This window comes from Zeus faber, assembly GCF_960531495.2.
Source record: "Zeus faber genome assembly, chromosome: 22".
Lineage (NCBI taxonomy): Eukaryota > Metazoa > Chordata > Actinopteri > Zeiformes > Zeidae > Zeus > Zeus faber.
Window position 1 is genome coordinate 11,656,491 of NC_137209.1, and position 17,319 is coordinate 11,673,809.

Below are 17,319 nucleotides of genomic sequence, written 5' to 3' on the forward strand. Positions count from 1 at the left end.
CATCTAGTGTCACCACATTCGACTGTCACTGCTCGGAAAAGAATCTGAACACCTGACAAATCTCGTCATGTGTCCCAATTGAGAAGGGACCATGGAGACAAAACAGAACAAAACAACAAAAGAAACAAAAAAACAAATATCTCACTTCTAAAGCGGTCTATATATTTAATAATATTCCACGCTAGTGTGGAGAACAAACAGAGCTTCACTGTAAAATGATGCAATGCTAACTACACTGTTGCTCCATTGTAACCAACTCAACAAGAAATGTTGCCCTTAGTGTTATTAGTGGGAGCAAGGAACAAGAGGTGTTCCTTGCTAATGTACAAAGGTCGGCCTTAATGGACCAATGGAGAGTCATTAATCCACCAGGTCAAATGTTTGTTTGCTTGATTTGAGTTTGGATACGCAATAGTGTTAATGAGATTCAATAGATACCACAAAATGTCAATGGTCCTACAATCCACCAATCCAACACAGTATCGGCAGAATCAGAGCTTAAAAAGGAGTTGGTTCCCACGTTGAGAACAGCACATTAAAATATCTTTCTACAACATTTCACATATAATCGCAGGACATCAGTCCAAGTGGCGACTGAGTAATGAGGAGGAGGAATGTGGATATCAGAGGAAGGGGAGACGCAAACAACGAAGTGAAACCCAATCGACAGCAAGTCCTTCTCCATTTTGTCAAGATTGTGTGGGTTTATATGAGGTCAGCTCAAAGCAGAGAGATGATAATGTGTGTGTGTGTGTGAGAGAGAGAGAGAGCGAGCGAGAGAGAGAGAGAGAGAGAGTTGGCGAGACAAAGACAAATATGGTCTGGATGTTCATTGGAAACAGCAAGATAGAAACAATTCATCACCGCCACTGCTTCCAGATTGTGTCTAATCTGTATGCATGTGTGTTCGTGTGAGTGTCAATTTCACTGAGAATATCCTCATCCCTTGACTGTCCTTTAATAACCCAACAGTCGATGTTTGCGACACATTTCTGGACATAGTTTTTTAAAATCTTATGCCAGTGTGCAAATAAACTTGAAAGAACCTTCATTTAACGCTAATATTATTGTCTTCATTGTTTCTGCAGTGCACTTTTTTTATATAAAAAAAGGTATCGACTAATAAATGTCAACGGGTTATCAAAAAACGAAACTTTGAAAATACTTATGAATGACAAAAATATAATTATTAACGATGAAAAAAATAAAATAAATATACTGCGTCATATTAAAGTCCAGTCGGGAGTCTCCCCGTTACAAAAGTGCAGGGTTTATTATGCACAAGTCAAGTATTTACACAAAAACATCCAGTTTTTACTGAATTAAGTCCCATTCCCATGAAAGTCCCATGAAAAGCAACGTAGAGACAGTGGGGACACTTTTTTTTTTAGTAACGGGACAGTCCCTTAACTCAGCTGTGTTTAAAATTTCCGTTTCATACATTTAGTAAACAAACGAAAATAAATCAATATAAAATGAAGAAACGCACGGGAGCGGGGAACGCACGGTGGTGCACCGCTGTCTCGGTTCCCTTATCGAAGCAAAACTAAAAGGAACATTTTTTGTTTCATACAAGTTAGTAAACACACACAAATAAAATGATCTAAAACAAAAACACAGAAAAATCCCATGGGCACGCACACATGGGGGAGATGCCTGGAGGAGAGGAAAAAAAAAAATCCACTCCAAATCTCTGAGTTAGGCTTACGTTTTCCCTCCAATGCAAAGTTTTTCCAAACAACTCCTGCTGTTTTCAAAAGCGGTCGTGGAGGCTCTGCACCTGCCATCTCTAATAAGCAAACAGCATAACAAATTCATAGCACAGTGGAGACAGAGAGCAAGAGGAGGCGAGGCTATGTGGGCACTGCAGCGTGGTGTGTGACGCGCTGTCAGAGAGAAGAGAGAGCGCGACAGCGCTGCTGGTACCGGTATCAATCCTGCGGTAAATCAGTATTGAAACTGTTTCAAATATTCAGACTATAGAAAAATCAATATTTTTGACAACACTAGACTGTAGACATTTTGTTTTGATCGGCCTGGTGAGAGCAGGCATCGCCGATGCCGATTAACCCAAAATACACAAATATCAGCCGACTTACCACTAGTAAAAACTCTACCCATTCCTCCTGGACACTGAAGGACATTGATTATGTCTGCTTCTAATAATCATCAGCGCAATTTCCCCTAATTGAAGCCAGAAACAAGTGCTATTAGTCATGATTTTTATCTTCACAATAGATTTGGCGAATGCGAACCAAGCTTACACACATACACAAACACGCGCACGCACGCACGCATACACGCATACACGCACACGCACACGCACACACACACACACACACACACACACACACTCACTCAGCTGCACGTGGGTGAACAGACAGGAATCCATTCATAAGCAGACAGGTTTCAGCTATTAATATTTTACTGGGAGGGCGGGGGTACAGACCAGACAAACAGATGTGCCCGCACAATACCGTCATTAGATCGGTCCAGTTGATGTCAACAATAACTGTGTGTGTGTGTGTCAGAGTGTTATCGCTGGTCCAGCGTCGACATTTTCCTCTATTGGTTGCTCCTGGCAGTGCCCTCAGCGCTGATACCTTGTCTCCTTGGCAACCAGGCGGAGGGCTAGAGGCCAGCTGGCCGACTCACACTTCTCCACCCTCTCCCTTCTGTGATCCTACCCTCACCCTTGCCTTTTTTCCCTCCCTATGCTCCCTGTCTCTACCCTTTCGTTTGGACATTATGCTCTCAAGACTTTGAAAGGAGAGTTGTGTCCTCTCTCTCCCTCTCCCTCTCTCTCCCTCTCATTAACCGCATAACTCAACTCAATTAAACTCACCGTAATTGTCGCCATGGGGAGGTTTGTAGTGTAGCCAGGTTTGGAAATGACAAAATCACATGCTTTTGTGTGATATTATGCGCCTTTATGCTATGAAACCTTTAATAATCCCATTTCTTCAAATGCACCCGCTACATTGTCAACACCTCAGGGGAGAGCACACAGGGCTGGTTGATAATTTGATATTATCTTTTATGTTTTATCGTCACCTAAATAGTGCCATGCTGTTGATATTACTGTAGGGTTCGACCGATATGCTTTTTAAGGGCCGTGCACATATCTGTGCACATATCTGTACAATACAAAATTGCCTATTCCATATACGTACATAAGTCTATCCCATATACGTAAGCCTATTCCCTTTATCTATTCCATTTAATTAAATTTTATTTTATTTTATTCTATATATTTTTTATTTTATTCTATAAGTATTCGACTTACTGTATTACGTTTTAGGAATCAGTTAGTTGGTCTAGTAGAAAGAAATTTTCCGAGGACATATTGTGTGTAACCACCGTGAGCGTTGCATTACATTTCACTGCATATATGTATGAAAGTATGTATATGTATCTGATGAATTAACCTCTTGAATCTTGAATCTTGAATCTTGAATACCACTTGTTTGACTGAGGGTGCCGATGCCTATATTTAAACATCAATATCGTAAATTTCAAAATTCTTTACACCAAAAAAAATTCTAAAAAAGTGTCGTTTTGACACATAACTTTTTTCAGACAGAAGAGCGGCGGGGTGGAGCTGCTCCTGCCCGCCTTCTCACGGCCCGGTTGATAGGAACCTCTGCATTAGGGATAATAGCGACCATAAATGTAAAAAAAAAAACAAGTCACTTGTCAGATTTTCATAACAAGCAACCGTATTTCTTGAATCAAGCCCAAAGAACTGCAACCCGCAAATTATGAATGGACTCTTGATGGAGAGTGTGAGAGAGGAGAGATGCAAACACTGGCACGGTGTTACGGAAGAAACGGATTATGTACTATCAACCCTAGTTGATATTGATATTGATTTCACGAAAGATCGTGAGATCTGAAGAACCTGGGGTAGTTTTATTTAAAGAACCAAAGCTTTGGATCAATGTAATCATCCTCCCTTGCTGTGATAATAGAAACCCAGCTGTCGTTGCCCAGATGCAGAAACTATCTCAACTATCAGTTCACTGCCTATGCAAGGTAAAGGGATGTGAGGGGTTGTTGGCACAGCTGGGCAGAAAAAAAAAATCCACAGTATTCCTCCAAAATAAAAGCCAATCAGACAGCAGGAACCATCCAGCGCACAATTAAGTTCTCTACTTTTCTCCAGTTCCCTTCCAAAAATAGTCTTGTTTAGTTCTGTATGATTCTTTTGTTCTGTAAAAATGGTAATGAAGTTCAGCTTCTCTCTCTCTCTCTCTCTCTCTCTCTCTCTCTCTTTATCTGTGCCTTCCATCGTCCTTAAACCTTCTGTGTCCTCTACGTCCTATCACGCTAGTCGTCTTATTATAAAAACAGGATGCTTCTCAAGGCGTTGGCCTGATACACACAGAAAGACAAGACACACACACACACACACACACACACACACACACACACACACACACACACACGCACACACGCACACACAAACACACATGGTGTGTGATGGTCTAAAAAGTGACACAAAAAAAAACACACACCAAAAGTATGGGCCAAAAAGTTCTGTTGGTTGTGTCTTCTGGGATGTCTCAGTTTCAGATGAGTCTGAAGTGCATAGAGCCTAGTTTAAACGCTTGGACTTAAAAAACAGAAGAATGTTAGCCTCAAGTCCAGAAAGTAGAGGGTCATGAGGCATTATTCTCTTTAATTACAGGGAATTGTTGTGATGAGAAAGGAAATTTCAGTTTTATGTGCAGCACCAAAGATCCCAAGGATGCCAAAAGTCTGTTTGGAGACTTTTCTTTGACGCACAGGTTGAGGTCAGGGAAATAGAATGTTATCAAGGGACCAGAAAAAAATGATGGAGATGGCGTGAGGATGTTGAAAAGGACAATGTGCACTCCACCCACTTCCCCCTCACTCTCGTTTCACACACACACACACACACAGACACACACACACACACACACACAGACACACACACACACACACACACACACACACACACACACACACACACACACACACACACACACACACAGACACACACACACACACACACACACACACAGGCATAATGGCTAAGATAGTGTTGTGTTATGGACACAAAAGGCATCTCCTTCTCACATATACGCATCAACACGGGATTGACAGCTGAAATGTTACGCAATATGCACATTCCAAAAACACCCTCCCAAAAACCCAAAAACCAACCCATTGTAGCTATCCAACATGATTAACATTGCACAGCGCTCACAAATTCCAGCAAGCATCCAGAGAAACCACGATAGAAAGGTCAGAGATTCCACTTATCAACATAACACAGGCCGTGTTCCAGAACTGTTCTAGTATTGCAGCTTTGCCGTGCCCAACCTTTCCCTGTTCACTTTGAAGATGCAAATACCAGCAGGATAAAGGCTTTTTGGTATTTGTAGTCAGTTCTAATCCTTCAATGTTAGTCAAAACACTCTCTTTGGCCAGCATTTTCATGTGAAGGTGGTATGTGAGCGTAACCCAATCTTTTGACGCTCTTTACCCACTTGAGCTGCTTTTATGTAGTGATGTTTTCTCAGAAACAGAACAGTGCAAGTTAATACCATGACTGAAAATGCGTGCAATTTTTGGCCATAAATAAACAAATTTTATCACTATTCATTAATGACATTAATAAATATGTATATAACAAAAAATGCAGGTTTTCAAGTTTGATATTGACTGGCCAGCCATCCCTGACCTTATTCCTTAACCTAACCATCTCATACCTAATCATACCTAAACATAACAATCCCTAAACTTATACCTAAACTTAACCATCTCTAACCTTATACCCTAATTTAAATATCTCTAACTTTGTACCTCAACTCAACATCTCTAACACTTCTAACCTGAGCGACTTTTCCGGTTCCGGTGAGAGCTACCACTTCTGGTTCCGGTGAGCTCTTTGTGTGTGTGTTGCTGTTGTTGCTCCTGCTTGGTTTTGCTGTTGTTGCTGCTGTTGTTGATGTTGCTGCTATTCCTGTTGCTGTGGTTGTTTCTGTTGTGATATTACACTTAGAGGATCATAAGAAGGGTGTGTTTTGGGAGAGAGAGAGAGTCAAAAGGATCTCCCTCCCGAGGTCGGATTGAAAACTTGACCCGTAACTTAGGGTCGCCAATTAAAGGACTGTGACTGGATTAAGATGAGATGGTACACACAGTTGAAATTTCCGTTTCCGGCGAGGGCTACCACTTCCGGTTCCGGTGACGTCTGTGCTGTGCTTTACCTTGTTGAGATGAGATGGTACACACTGTTGCCTTAATACAGATGAGGAGATTTCTGGTTCCGGTGAGAGCTACCGCTTCCGGTCCTGGTGACGTCTTCGCTTGTGCGCTGTTGCTGTTGCTGTTTTTGTTGCTGCTGCGAACCTTATACCTAAACTTAACTCTCGCTTACCTTATACCTCAACTTAACGTAACCTTATACCTCGACTTAACCATCTCTAACCTGAGTGACATTTCCAGTTCCGGTGAGAGCTACCACTTCCGGTTCCGGTGACGTCTTTGCGTGTACGTTGCTGCTGCTGTTGTTGCTGCTGGTGTTGTTGTTTCTGTGGCTGTTGTTGCTGCTGTTGTTGTTTTCTGTTGCTGTTGCTGCCACTGTGGTTGGAGTCGCTTTTATTGTTGTTTTTGTTTGTCTTTGTTGTTGCTTTTGTTGTTGGTGTTGTTTCAGGGGCATTATTTTGTAATGACCGGCTGACAACTACGTTCTCGCTTTCTTTTTTGTATTTTTTTGTAAAGCGCATTGTGTTGCACTGGTATGAAATGCGCTCTATAAGTGTGACTTGACTTGACTTGACTTGGTATATACAAATATTGAGTCTGGTGTCCAAGCCAAAACACTGTCAAATCAAGTCCTATAAAATGTGGAAAAGGAGTCCAGACATTGCTGACATTTTGGTCAGCTAGAGTAAAGATAGGTGTCTATACACAGGTATTAATGCAAAAATGATAGAAAATGCCCTCATACTATGTATAGCATTTTTCCCAGAAACTGAGCAAATAACACTCCAGTTAATAAGGAAATATGACAATAGAGGCACATAAACCTAACACCTTTCAATAAAATCCTTATCTGATGGTAGAATGCTTTTAATCTCTTAGTTTGTCACAGTTTTAAAAAACAATATATGAAACAGTGAATAAAATATTTGGATTGTGAAACCTTAAAAGCTTCTTGCGATTGCAAAGCCATCACAAAAACCATCTTTACGTGTCCCATCGTAGTTGCAAGTAACCATAAATTGCTAATGGTATGGCAATACAGACTAACAGTACTGCACAACGCACCATATGGTTCTCTCCCTTCCCGAATCCCAATTTGACCCTTGCTTGATAAATGTCACATCCTTTATGTCATAACCCATTTCCTGTTCTTTAGGGATAAGAGGACAGTGCTCCTCGACTAATGGGCCTCAACAGATAGGGGAAAACAACCACAGTCATGATAGATTAGCCTTGAATCACGCGCATCAGCGGCGAAAATGGTTTTAAAAGGCGATTATCCTGCACAGGCTTCTGACGAGCGCGTAGAATTCATAACGTCTGCAAAGTTAAACTTCTTATCTTTAGTTTAAGCCCGCTTGCGTTCCATGCCAGATGAGCACGGAGGTCAGTGAGGCTCTTGGAAGCGGCGGCGTCCCCGTTCCTACTCTGTTTGGGCAGACGGTGGTGGAGGTCACATGGATAAATTCTTGAATGACAAATTTGGGGCCTGAGGTCATTGATTAGGGTTAGGGTAATGGAGATGTGAAATCTGCTCCCTTTTCGGTATCTGTAGGTTCTCTGGGAAATCTCAATGTGGGGGTATCTGGTCTTCTGTTTGGCACTGCTTGCTTGCTTGGTATGTTCAGCCATGATAACAGAGTGTGTCTGTTAACATTTCTGTGCGTAGGTATGTACATGTGTGTGTCCTACCATCATTCTCGGTGTGTTTGTCCTCGGGCGAGGGCGTGAAGTGGCCCCCGTCCCCCGATGCAGTAGTGATTTCCACCACCCGGATGCGCCTCAGCGACACCAGGTCGGCGTCCTTGAGGCTGGCCTCCAACTGGTGCACTACGCCTCGCCCGGGCTGGCTGGTCACCACGGTAACCTGCGAGCCCGCCCAGTAAAAATGGAAAATATCTACTTGGTATTCACAGAATGAATAGGAAAATACTGGCATTCTGTAAAAACTACATGTTTAGTTGGAAAACAAAGCAGAGGAACCAAGGGGAAGACAAGGGGTGGAGTGCACTGTTGTTGAACTATGTGAATTAACCTATCAGCATTGAAATGTTACAAAACCATAAAATATTTTTTTTTCCACCATGAGGAAAATGGTTTTGAGCTCTCGGTAGTGGTCCTTTGTTGAAAACATATGTTCTATGTTCTATGCATGCTGGGCATACAACACGGAGTACTTGTATGACATTGCATCTAGGACAGAGCTGCAGTGGAGTCTGCAAGTGGAGTTCAAGTTCTCAACCTGCAATGCAACGCTTTATTAATTCCTTAATCATCAAGAACTGCTGCAATAACCCTGTCCTGTGGACGACCTGTGGGATGACAAGAGCACAGTTTTTTGTTATACAGAACTGCCACCAACATCCCTCTTTGGTGAGCTATTTTACCATGTTTGGGCTTATAAACAACTAATCAGTACGGCAAGAGGGGGAGAATCACCCAAAACAAATAAACATAGAACCAAACAACATGTACATGGAAAAACATAAACATCAGACAACAACATGTATTGAAAAAACAGAGTTAATTAAGTCCAAGAAAACTGGAACAGAAATTGGTCATGTGGCCTCTTCCTGTCATAGTTATGGCAGTAAATCAGTTGGCATATATTGCAAATTGTTTTTGGATATTGCCAATCCTTTTCCATCAAGCCATCATTTCAGTGCCAAGTTCAAGAAAACATTGCAGCTCAAATGCGTGTGTCATAAAATAGAAAAAAATATAATCAACAACTAAAAGGACGTTTAAAATGATATATGATGGAGGCAATCTTTCTCTTGAGATGTAGCGTTTGGTGTGTCATTATTGTTAACATCAGAAGCATGTTGCAGTCTTGACGCATGAGATTAGATATTACTTATCACTCCCATCCACTTCAGTATCAACCTGGTTATTCACACATCCCAACAACATCCTCATCATCACTTTGTATTTTATCATCGCACCATTTTCCATGAAGGCGGCGTGTGTAGATAGGAAATAACAAAAGCAGGTGGGATCTGTGGTATCAAGCAGAGAGACGTTGTAGTGTTGTAGACCACACCTGATCAAGCAAACGTTGTTTACTTTTTCTCGTCTGTTCGCTAAGCGACGGGACCGTGAAGCAAACATGACCGTGAACAAAATTGTAAAACCAAACCACAGGGTCACACCTGGGAACCACAACTCTCAGTATGTTTTTACTCTAGACCACCTCTACAGTGGCCCATTATACCAGGAAGTGGTGCAACATGGTTAAAATCAACATGACTTTCTTTTTTATTAAAACAAGTCTGGAAAAACTTCTGTTTCTGCTACAGTTACCAGTTCACCTGTTGCTGATGTAGGAGGACAGTATTTCCATTTGAAAAGAGAAACACAAGTCTTCTAGCTTAGTTCTTAGTACCAATTCTAATGTCTAAAGACATTTAATAATTCATGCTACAATGGGAGCAGCATCGCTCCTCTCCAGCTTGAACCTGTCTCCCGCTGTTGCCCAGGAAAAGGTGAAAACCAAAACACAACAGTAGCCATAGGGATCGTCGGGAAACAATCAGCGACAGCAGCCTCTTTCCCGTTGCCTTCTGTTGAGCTAAGCCAACCACATCAAAAGACTCAAAATGAAAACATTCGGTTTTAATCGTACTATTGTTAACCCCAAACTGTAATTTATCGGTCCCCGCCGCTCCCCACCACCCGCGCCGCCGTACTCTAATGGCCTCCTAAAGATTGGGTTTCTCTTTAGGTTTCCTGCTTAAATTGTTTATAGGAACTTTATAAACAGCCTCAGTTCAGCAGCAGTGAAATCTTGGCCATCGCACGGAGCGTCTGACATGCACGCCAAGAAAAACAACATGGCCACAACAGAGCATTCTTCTTCTCTTGCTTGTAATAGTTATGCGGTGATATATGTGATATACCATGGGGGCTGAGCTCATGATGTGGGAATCAATGCATTTACAATTGTAACAGCTTCATACAGCTTAAGGCAAGTTAGATTTAATGCTTTTTAAGACTTTTTTTAATGCCACTCGGAATTAAATCTAGGACCAACTTTACAATAACCAAAATTGAAGAATAAAACGACATAAATTACTTTGGGTTAGGGATTATTTTGCTGAAATGTTTATTGCAACATAAAACATGACTTTCTTTGGTCCAGTAAAAAAGTTAGACGATCTACTTGAAACATGTAACATTTTCTAGAGTGGAACACATGGAAAACAATAACATAACAATCAGGAATTGTTAAAAAGGGACAACTGGCCGAGAACTATAATTCTGAATAGTTATTCTACTGCACTCATCAAGTATTTTGACATTTAGTGAAGCATCAGATTGTAGGCTAACATGCTTAGAAAACAACAACTGGGAGTATGGAAGAGTGTGTGCATGGCCCTCAAAACCTTCTCCCGTTGCCACATTGTGAGGCCAGCCCTGCAAGCATTATGTACCTCAACGCCAACCCGTTGAAAGTCATCGTACCGAGTTTGAAACACTGGTACCGGTTTCAGCCTCGCCGCAAAATCTTGGTTGAATAGCCAATTATCATTAAATGAGCACTTCCCCATGGCGTCGCTAGCTGTGCATCTGCTCTGAGCATCCCGGTTGCAAACAAAGCTCGAGCATTGTTGGTTCGGCTATCCTGATCTGTGTGATGTCAATGGAATTTGGTCAATTATATAAAAAAAAAAAAAAAAAAAAAAATGATTACCAATCATTTTGAGATTTTAAATTTGTAGTGTCTTTGAACTTTGTGGTTGAAAACAAGCGCTGATGTGGATTTACAACAAGAAAGAACCTCGGTGGAAACAGAGCGCTGGTCATGTTTGCGGACAGAAAAAGACAGAAATTGCTTTTTTGTGATGCGCGTGACGTGGAATCGCGCACGGTGCTCAGCACATAACCAGCTGAATCACATAACAGCAGCCCGAAAGGGTTCTGATAGGATTATGTTGAAGGCATCTGCTCTCTGTTTCCTGTGAAAAACAGACATTGGTTCTGTAGCTTGGTCGTGGGCACACACACACACACGCACACGCACACGCACGCACGCACACACACACACACACACACACACACACACACACACACACACACACACACACACACACACACACACACACACACACACACACACATACACACACACACACACAAAGGGCCATGTGTCTGCTGAGTGTCTCTGTCCTCTAATGGTTCTATTCATATCTGTTTCTGTCTGGAGCAGAGGGCCTCGGTGTAATTATCTGTCTGTAACTTCCTGGACATGAAAAACGACATCTCTCTGTCAACATCTCAGAGCCTCGTATCCGAGTGAGTTTGATTCAAATTAACAAGCTATACTAGGTATGCTGGTTTTTTTTTTTACTTCCTGAAACCATGAGTTATTGCTTCGTGAAGGCAAAATGTCAAAGGAATTTTGAACTTAATTACAATGCATACGTTAACAATTTCTATCAAATTAGTTGACGTGATATCTGAGTTGTTGTGCGACACAGGACTTCAGGAGACTTGAGAAATTTCAGACATGGGTCGTGCACGTTAGCATGGCTCTCCAAATACACACTGTAATTGGTGTCTGTAAGCGACGGCTCATGTTTCCTCTGCATAATGAAGCATTTACTCCTATGAGGCCCTTGCTGATTTCAATGGGTCTGTTCCAACAAAATAAATGGCTTTAATATGTGACGCAGAGCTTGTTTGAAGCAAGCCATCTAAGTGCTCAACCAGTGAAATGGACACTAAGTGGAGAATTTTTTTTAAGCTTTGATGCCAAGTGAGTCAGGACTGCTTTTGTAGCTAGCACGCCGGGTGCCACAACCAGTATATTCTTTCGGCTCATCTGCAATTGTAGAATGCCACTAATGGAGCTGAAGAGGGTGAAATATTCAAATGCAGAATCTAAATCAATACCTGCCGTGAAATGTTAAAGTGGTAATCCGTTACAACAGCACCCTCAGATTAAAAGAAATTAGCTACAATCGATCAATTTACTGTATCAAATGGAGGTAACATTTTGAGAAATGAAAGTGACGACAATGAAAGTAGGCTTGTCCCAATTGGCGATCGGAGCGTATCAGAGATTGGGTTTTCCTACACCGGTATTAAGATGCTGTATTAATGGCTTGCGCGTCCCGGTACAGGACACACAGGGCTTTTTTGTTTCATTAAATTAGGAAACAGAGGAAAACAAACAATGTAATCTAATATAATCTAATCTAATATAAAAACACAGGTTTTTTGTTTTGTTTGGAAAAACGGGCAACGGGGAGCGGCGAAAGAGCAGTGGAGAAATGATGTGCCGGTACTCCCCTTATTCACATGGAGGCGGCAGGGGGGTTGAGCCAGAGCTCCCAGCTTGTGGGTTCTAATAATTTAAAGAAAAAATGCGCTCCGGCTCAATAAATTATGATATATTTTACAATATGTCCACTTGATTTGTCCACTTGAGAGGGCAGAACAGAGTACCGAAACGAAGTGAAGTGAAGAAGTGCTGGTACGCACCAGTGCGCAAGAAAAAAGTCCCAGTACCCCAAAGAGGAAAATGTAGATGTGCAGTACTGCGTACCGTTCAGTACTGGCCCACTTCAAGCACTGGTGGAGCAGCATATCCGCTGGCTGACCCCTGTTCATCAGCATGAGTGAGGAGTGAATTTTAAATCCTCAATTACGAACCAGTTTGCCGTCTCTTTTCCATGGATCTGAAACCCGGCATCTCCGTTCTCCATATGCCTACTCACCAAAACTTTGCTCTGCACTCCATAAGAGATGGGATATAATTTGGATCGTGATATTAAAGATATGATAGTGTTAAACTGAACGTGATGTTGTGATATTGTCGCACCAAGCGCAGACACCCAGACTTTTAAAAGGGAGCCATTGTTTGAATAGAGGAGACATTGTTATTTAATGGATTTTTTTAATGTTTAAATATTTTAGATATAATGTTCACACCCTTTTATAAATGTTTATTCAGGTAACTTTAACTGTATTTCTTGCAGAAAGCTTATTTTTATAATATTATTATTACGTTATTTTCTCTCAGGAGGAAGGAGGATTGAATTTGTGTTTGTTTTCCCAAGCGCCGAGAGAGACCGCACTGCAACTTCACGATAACAAAGCACCGTATTGAAACTGTAAACACCCCCAACACTGCAGACAACCCCGCTGCGTTTGCTCCTGTCACAGTCTTTTGGCCGATTTCAGCGAGCACAGTTTGCCAGAACATGAGCCAAAATACCAACAAGGTAAGCAAGCCGGTGTCAGGATCACGTTAACTGCAGACATGGAAAACGTAGGGTGAAGCGTGGACCAAGGTATCTCACCTCCATAGACGTGTTGATGACGGCCCCGCCGCCTCCAGCTGCGTGTCTGGTGGGCTTTTTGAACTGCTGCAGGCTGTCCAGCACGGCCTGGCGCAGCAGCTCTGCTCCTCGTCGGCCTGGAGCGGGGACGTAACCCTCCCCCGGAATTGACCTCAGCTCCTCCAGGCAGGAGTGCAGACGCTCAAGGTTGCCCCCGAGCTTCTAAGAATGGAGACGGAGGGAGGAAAGGAAGATGGCGGAGAGGAAGAACAGGTTGAAAAGCAATACAAAGTCAAGTTCTTTTTTAAATAAAGCCACTACGTTGCAATTACTGCCTTGCGGAGCATCCGATGTCCCCGTTAAACAGGTGAATCCTCCCCTGCAGCCATCTTGCCAACATTTGTTTACTGAAGTAAAAGGTCTCAGTCAGAAAGACCTTTTCTATTGTTTATTCATTTATATACCGCTTTCATTGAATCGGTTTGGTTCCGCTTTCCATTTCTCAACTTCTACAGCCGAGTTATACAGTAAAGCTTCTGTCTTCCCCCCACATCAAATGCAAAGAGCACATTATCATTATCTTTGTCTGTAGTTCCCAGATGGATTCCGCCATATCAAGATTGATCACGTTTTTTTCCCATTTGAAAAAACAATATTAGAATATGATTTTTGAAAACTAAATTGATTGATGACCAATGTCAATGTCAACATATTTCCTCTTTCACTATAGCAAATTATTATTACATTCAAAGTGCGTCTCTCCTAATGGAACAGCTCTCACCGCAAAGGGCAGCAGACACTCGTGCTGCATGGTGATGGCATACAGGCTGAGCAGCGGGATCCTGCATGGACCGTCCAGACTGCAGGCCAGGGACAGGACGTTGTCCAGGGCCTCGCAAAGCACGGGGCCCGTCTGCGACCAGTGGGGCGGCTGCGCCTCCACGATCAGAACCCTGGCCGGCTGCCGCAGGAAGGAGGAGGGCCCGCACACCAGGGCCCTGCTGTTGGGGAGAGCGGCTGCCCTCTTCCTGGAGTCCATGGAGAAGAGGATCTGAAATAATGAAAAGACAGGTTACCTGAATGATAAAGGATTAAGGGCGCTAAGGCCCTGGAGATGCCATATTTCTACAAGCCATCAGTTTCATTTTTGACGAATTTTGTATATTTCTGACGTATTTTGGATTTGTTCATTCCATTTGAAAAGGTGGAAGCACCATTGCTTTAACATGGAATACAAATACTGCTAAATGAAGTACCTTTGAGAAATATATGTGTCACAGTAGTTGTCAGCGGGACCAGTTCATTTTAAGGTCGGTTTATCAACACAAAAATAAAGACTGGGTTAAAAATACGGAATCAGGAAAATGGTTGGGAGTAATGTAAAATGTAATCACTAAACGGGCTGAAACTCAATTTGACAATAGGGTGATTCAAAACCATGAGCTCCTACAAGCAGACTTAGAGGGGAAAAAAGAAAACCACCCTAATGGGAAAAAAAAAGTATTTTACAAACAAGAATTCATTTCAAACATACAAACAGGGGGCTCACCTATAAAAACGCAAAACACTTATCGACATCCCCAGCTCCTCTGTGAAAGCAGCAGAAAAGCCTCATTGGGTCTTAGAACGCTCTCAGGGGATTGCTTTTTTCATTCCGTGTAAATCTTCACTGCTCCATTCTTCCCTATCTCTGAATGAACGTTGCCAATGCAGCATCTAACAAATGTATGAGTCCGCCAAGAAGCCGGGGGAAAAACAAACAACAAAATAAACCGCGAATAAAGTACAATGGTAAACCAATGCCCCCGACATGATAATAAGGCTATAAAGCCGACAACAATCATTAAAAAGTGCGCCGGCTCTGGGTAAGTAAGCGCCAGCGCGGCAATAAATAGAACATGAATACATAGCCGAGATGAATGTCGACAATTATGTAAGTCACAAGAGAATCTAGGTTATTCTGCTCACTTAGCACATAACTTTTGTTCGGGAAAAGTTACTCCTTGTGTAGTAACTCTGATCGTTTGGATGCAGGAAACACCATTAGATGACTATTAAAGGGCCCTATTAGAACTAATGTAATATAAACAGAGGAGAAATTAGCAGAGAAGAACATCAAAGCACATCATGGTTAAGGCTTTGAAAAACAAAAAGTTAATGTGGCCTATCATGAAAATTCAATCCTCCAACCTCAAGCATACAATATTTTAGTGCATGAATGGTAATAATAAGCCGGTTTACTCGTAACTGGAAATATAATCTGATTTCACAACGCTCACAACTTCTACAACTCATGACGCTGATGCAACTATATTTGGGGATATTCTCGATTTGTACTGTACGACGGACTACAGCAAGTGAGAAAAAAACCAAATGTTCCACAGATGGACAGGGCGTGGGGCCTCGACAGAGACCAGTCAGTCATGCAAACCGAAAGGAAGCGGGCCCGGGAAGAATGTATATTGTGAATCCCAGCCTTGTACAGTCTACTACGCAGGGGAAAGCCCTACAGCTCTTAAGTTTCAATCACACGGTCTCAAACCCCATCATTATAGGAATCTTCTATGGGAATGTGTTGAATGTGAATGTGTGTGTCTGGCTGTGTGTGTGTGTGTGCGTGTGTGTGCGTGGGAACGATTGAATGAAATAGATTTCTGAACGGGTTTCATGTGTAAAAATGTTTACTCCTAAATGTTAACTCCCTGGATCACATGCCCCTGAATGCTTTTCGTAATCCCCGACATTATTTCCAAGGGGGGAAGCCTGTTATTTAGCAACATCGGTGAACTCCTATTTACTCACTTTGGTGCAGTTAGTCATTTCACACCTGAGTGAGCCGAAACGGCAAAGAATTCTGCCCTGGATCACATGCATTATCACTGCTGGATTCCTGCACCTCTGAACTCTTGCAGTCATGGTACAGTGGTATCAGTGGGCGTCATCAAACATAGCGTATGATCACAGATAAAACACATTATTTAAAATGTCCTGAACAAAGGCAATTTGAAGAGAGTTGATAGAAGTGTGAGTTTTTAAATTCACCAAACTAATGATACAAACCCAATGTCTAAATAAACCTGTGACGTGTGCGCATAGTCAAAGGTAGGAAGGAAGTTAGGATGCCCAAGGGTATTAGGGCTACAAACATCTTTAAATATCTGCCTTTGCAGTTTTTAGGTGTGAAGGAAGGGGGAGGGAGTGGTAGTTATAATAATAATAATAACTTTTATTTTTAAGGCACCTTTTATATACACAACATCCATCTCAAAGTTCTTTATGTTAGTAGAAGGATATTTTACTATTTTACAATAATAAAATAAAATCAAGTCAAAACAGAAGACTAATACATGGAAAAAATACAAAATACATGGAACTGCATTAAAATAACAATTTGCAAACAGCTAAAAATATTAATTAAAACCGAAGCTGAAAATCGACTTTTTTAGTAGAACCTGCCTATTTAATATCCCTTGGTAGGATGTTCAACAATTGTGGAGCATCGTTACAAATGGCTTTCAAGCACTTCTTTAAGCAAGTGAATCGATGTTCAACGTGACCTTTACTCATTAAAATATAACATAATCTTAGTCTCATTGTCTATTATTTATATGGTGTGGGGATGGGATGGTTTGAGCAGCCACACCTGACCTGGATCTAGGTGAATGGGCCAGGATGGCTGCATACCTGTTGCTGGTTGGTTGGTCTAATGAGCAGCAGGTATAACTGCCATCCCCACACGCACTCAGGACAGGAGCCCTGTCGTGATATGCTCGATCTTCTCCTGGCTTATTCCACC

At 42.0% G+C, this 17,319-nt stretch overlaps 1 protein-coding gene across 1 annotated transcript in view; it reads right to left on the reverse strand.

Moving 5' to 3' along the window:
* m1ap (meiosis 1 associated protein) overlaps positions 1-16,343 on the reverse strand; it is a gene marked incomplete at both ends in the record, with an annotated part of 29,066 nt that extends 12,723 nt beyond the window's left edge. The window contains 4 exons of the mRNA XM_080023186.1: positions 7,930-8,104; positions 13,545-13,745; positions 14,305-14,574; positions 16,326-16,343. Of these exons, the coding sequence (XP_079879312.1) occupies positions 7,930-8,104; positions 13,545-13,745; positions 14,305-14,574; positions 16,326-16,343 (664 nt within the window). The remainder of the gene's footprint in view (positions 1-7,929; positions 8,105-13,544; positions 13,746-14,304; positions 14,575-16,325) is intronic.
* Positions 16,344-17,319: the final 976 nt, after the last annotated feature.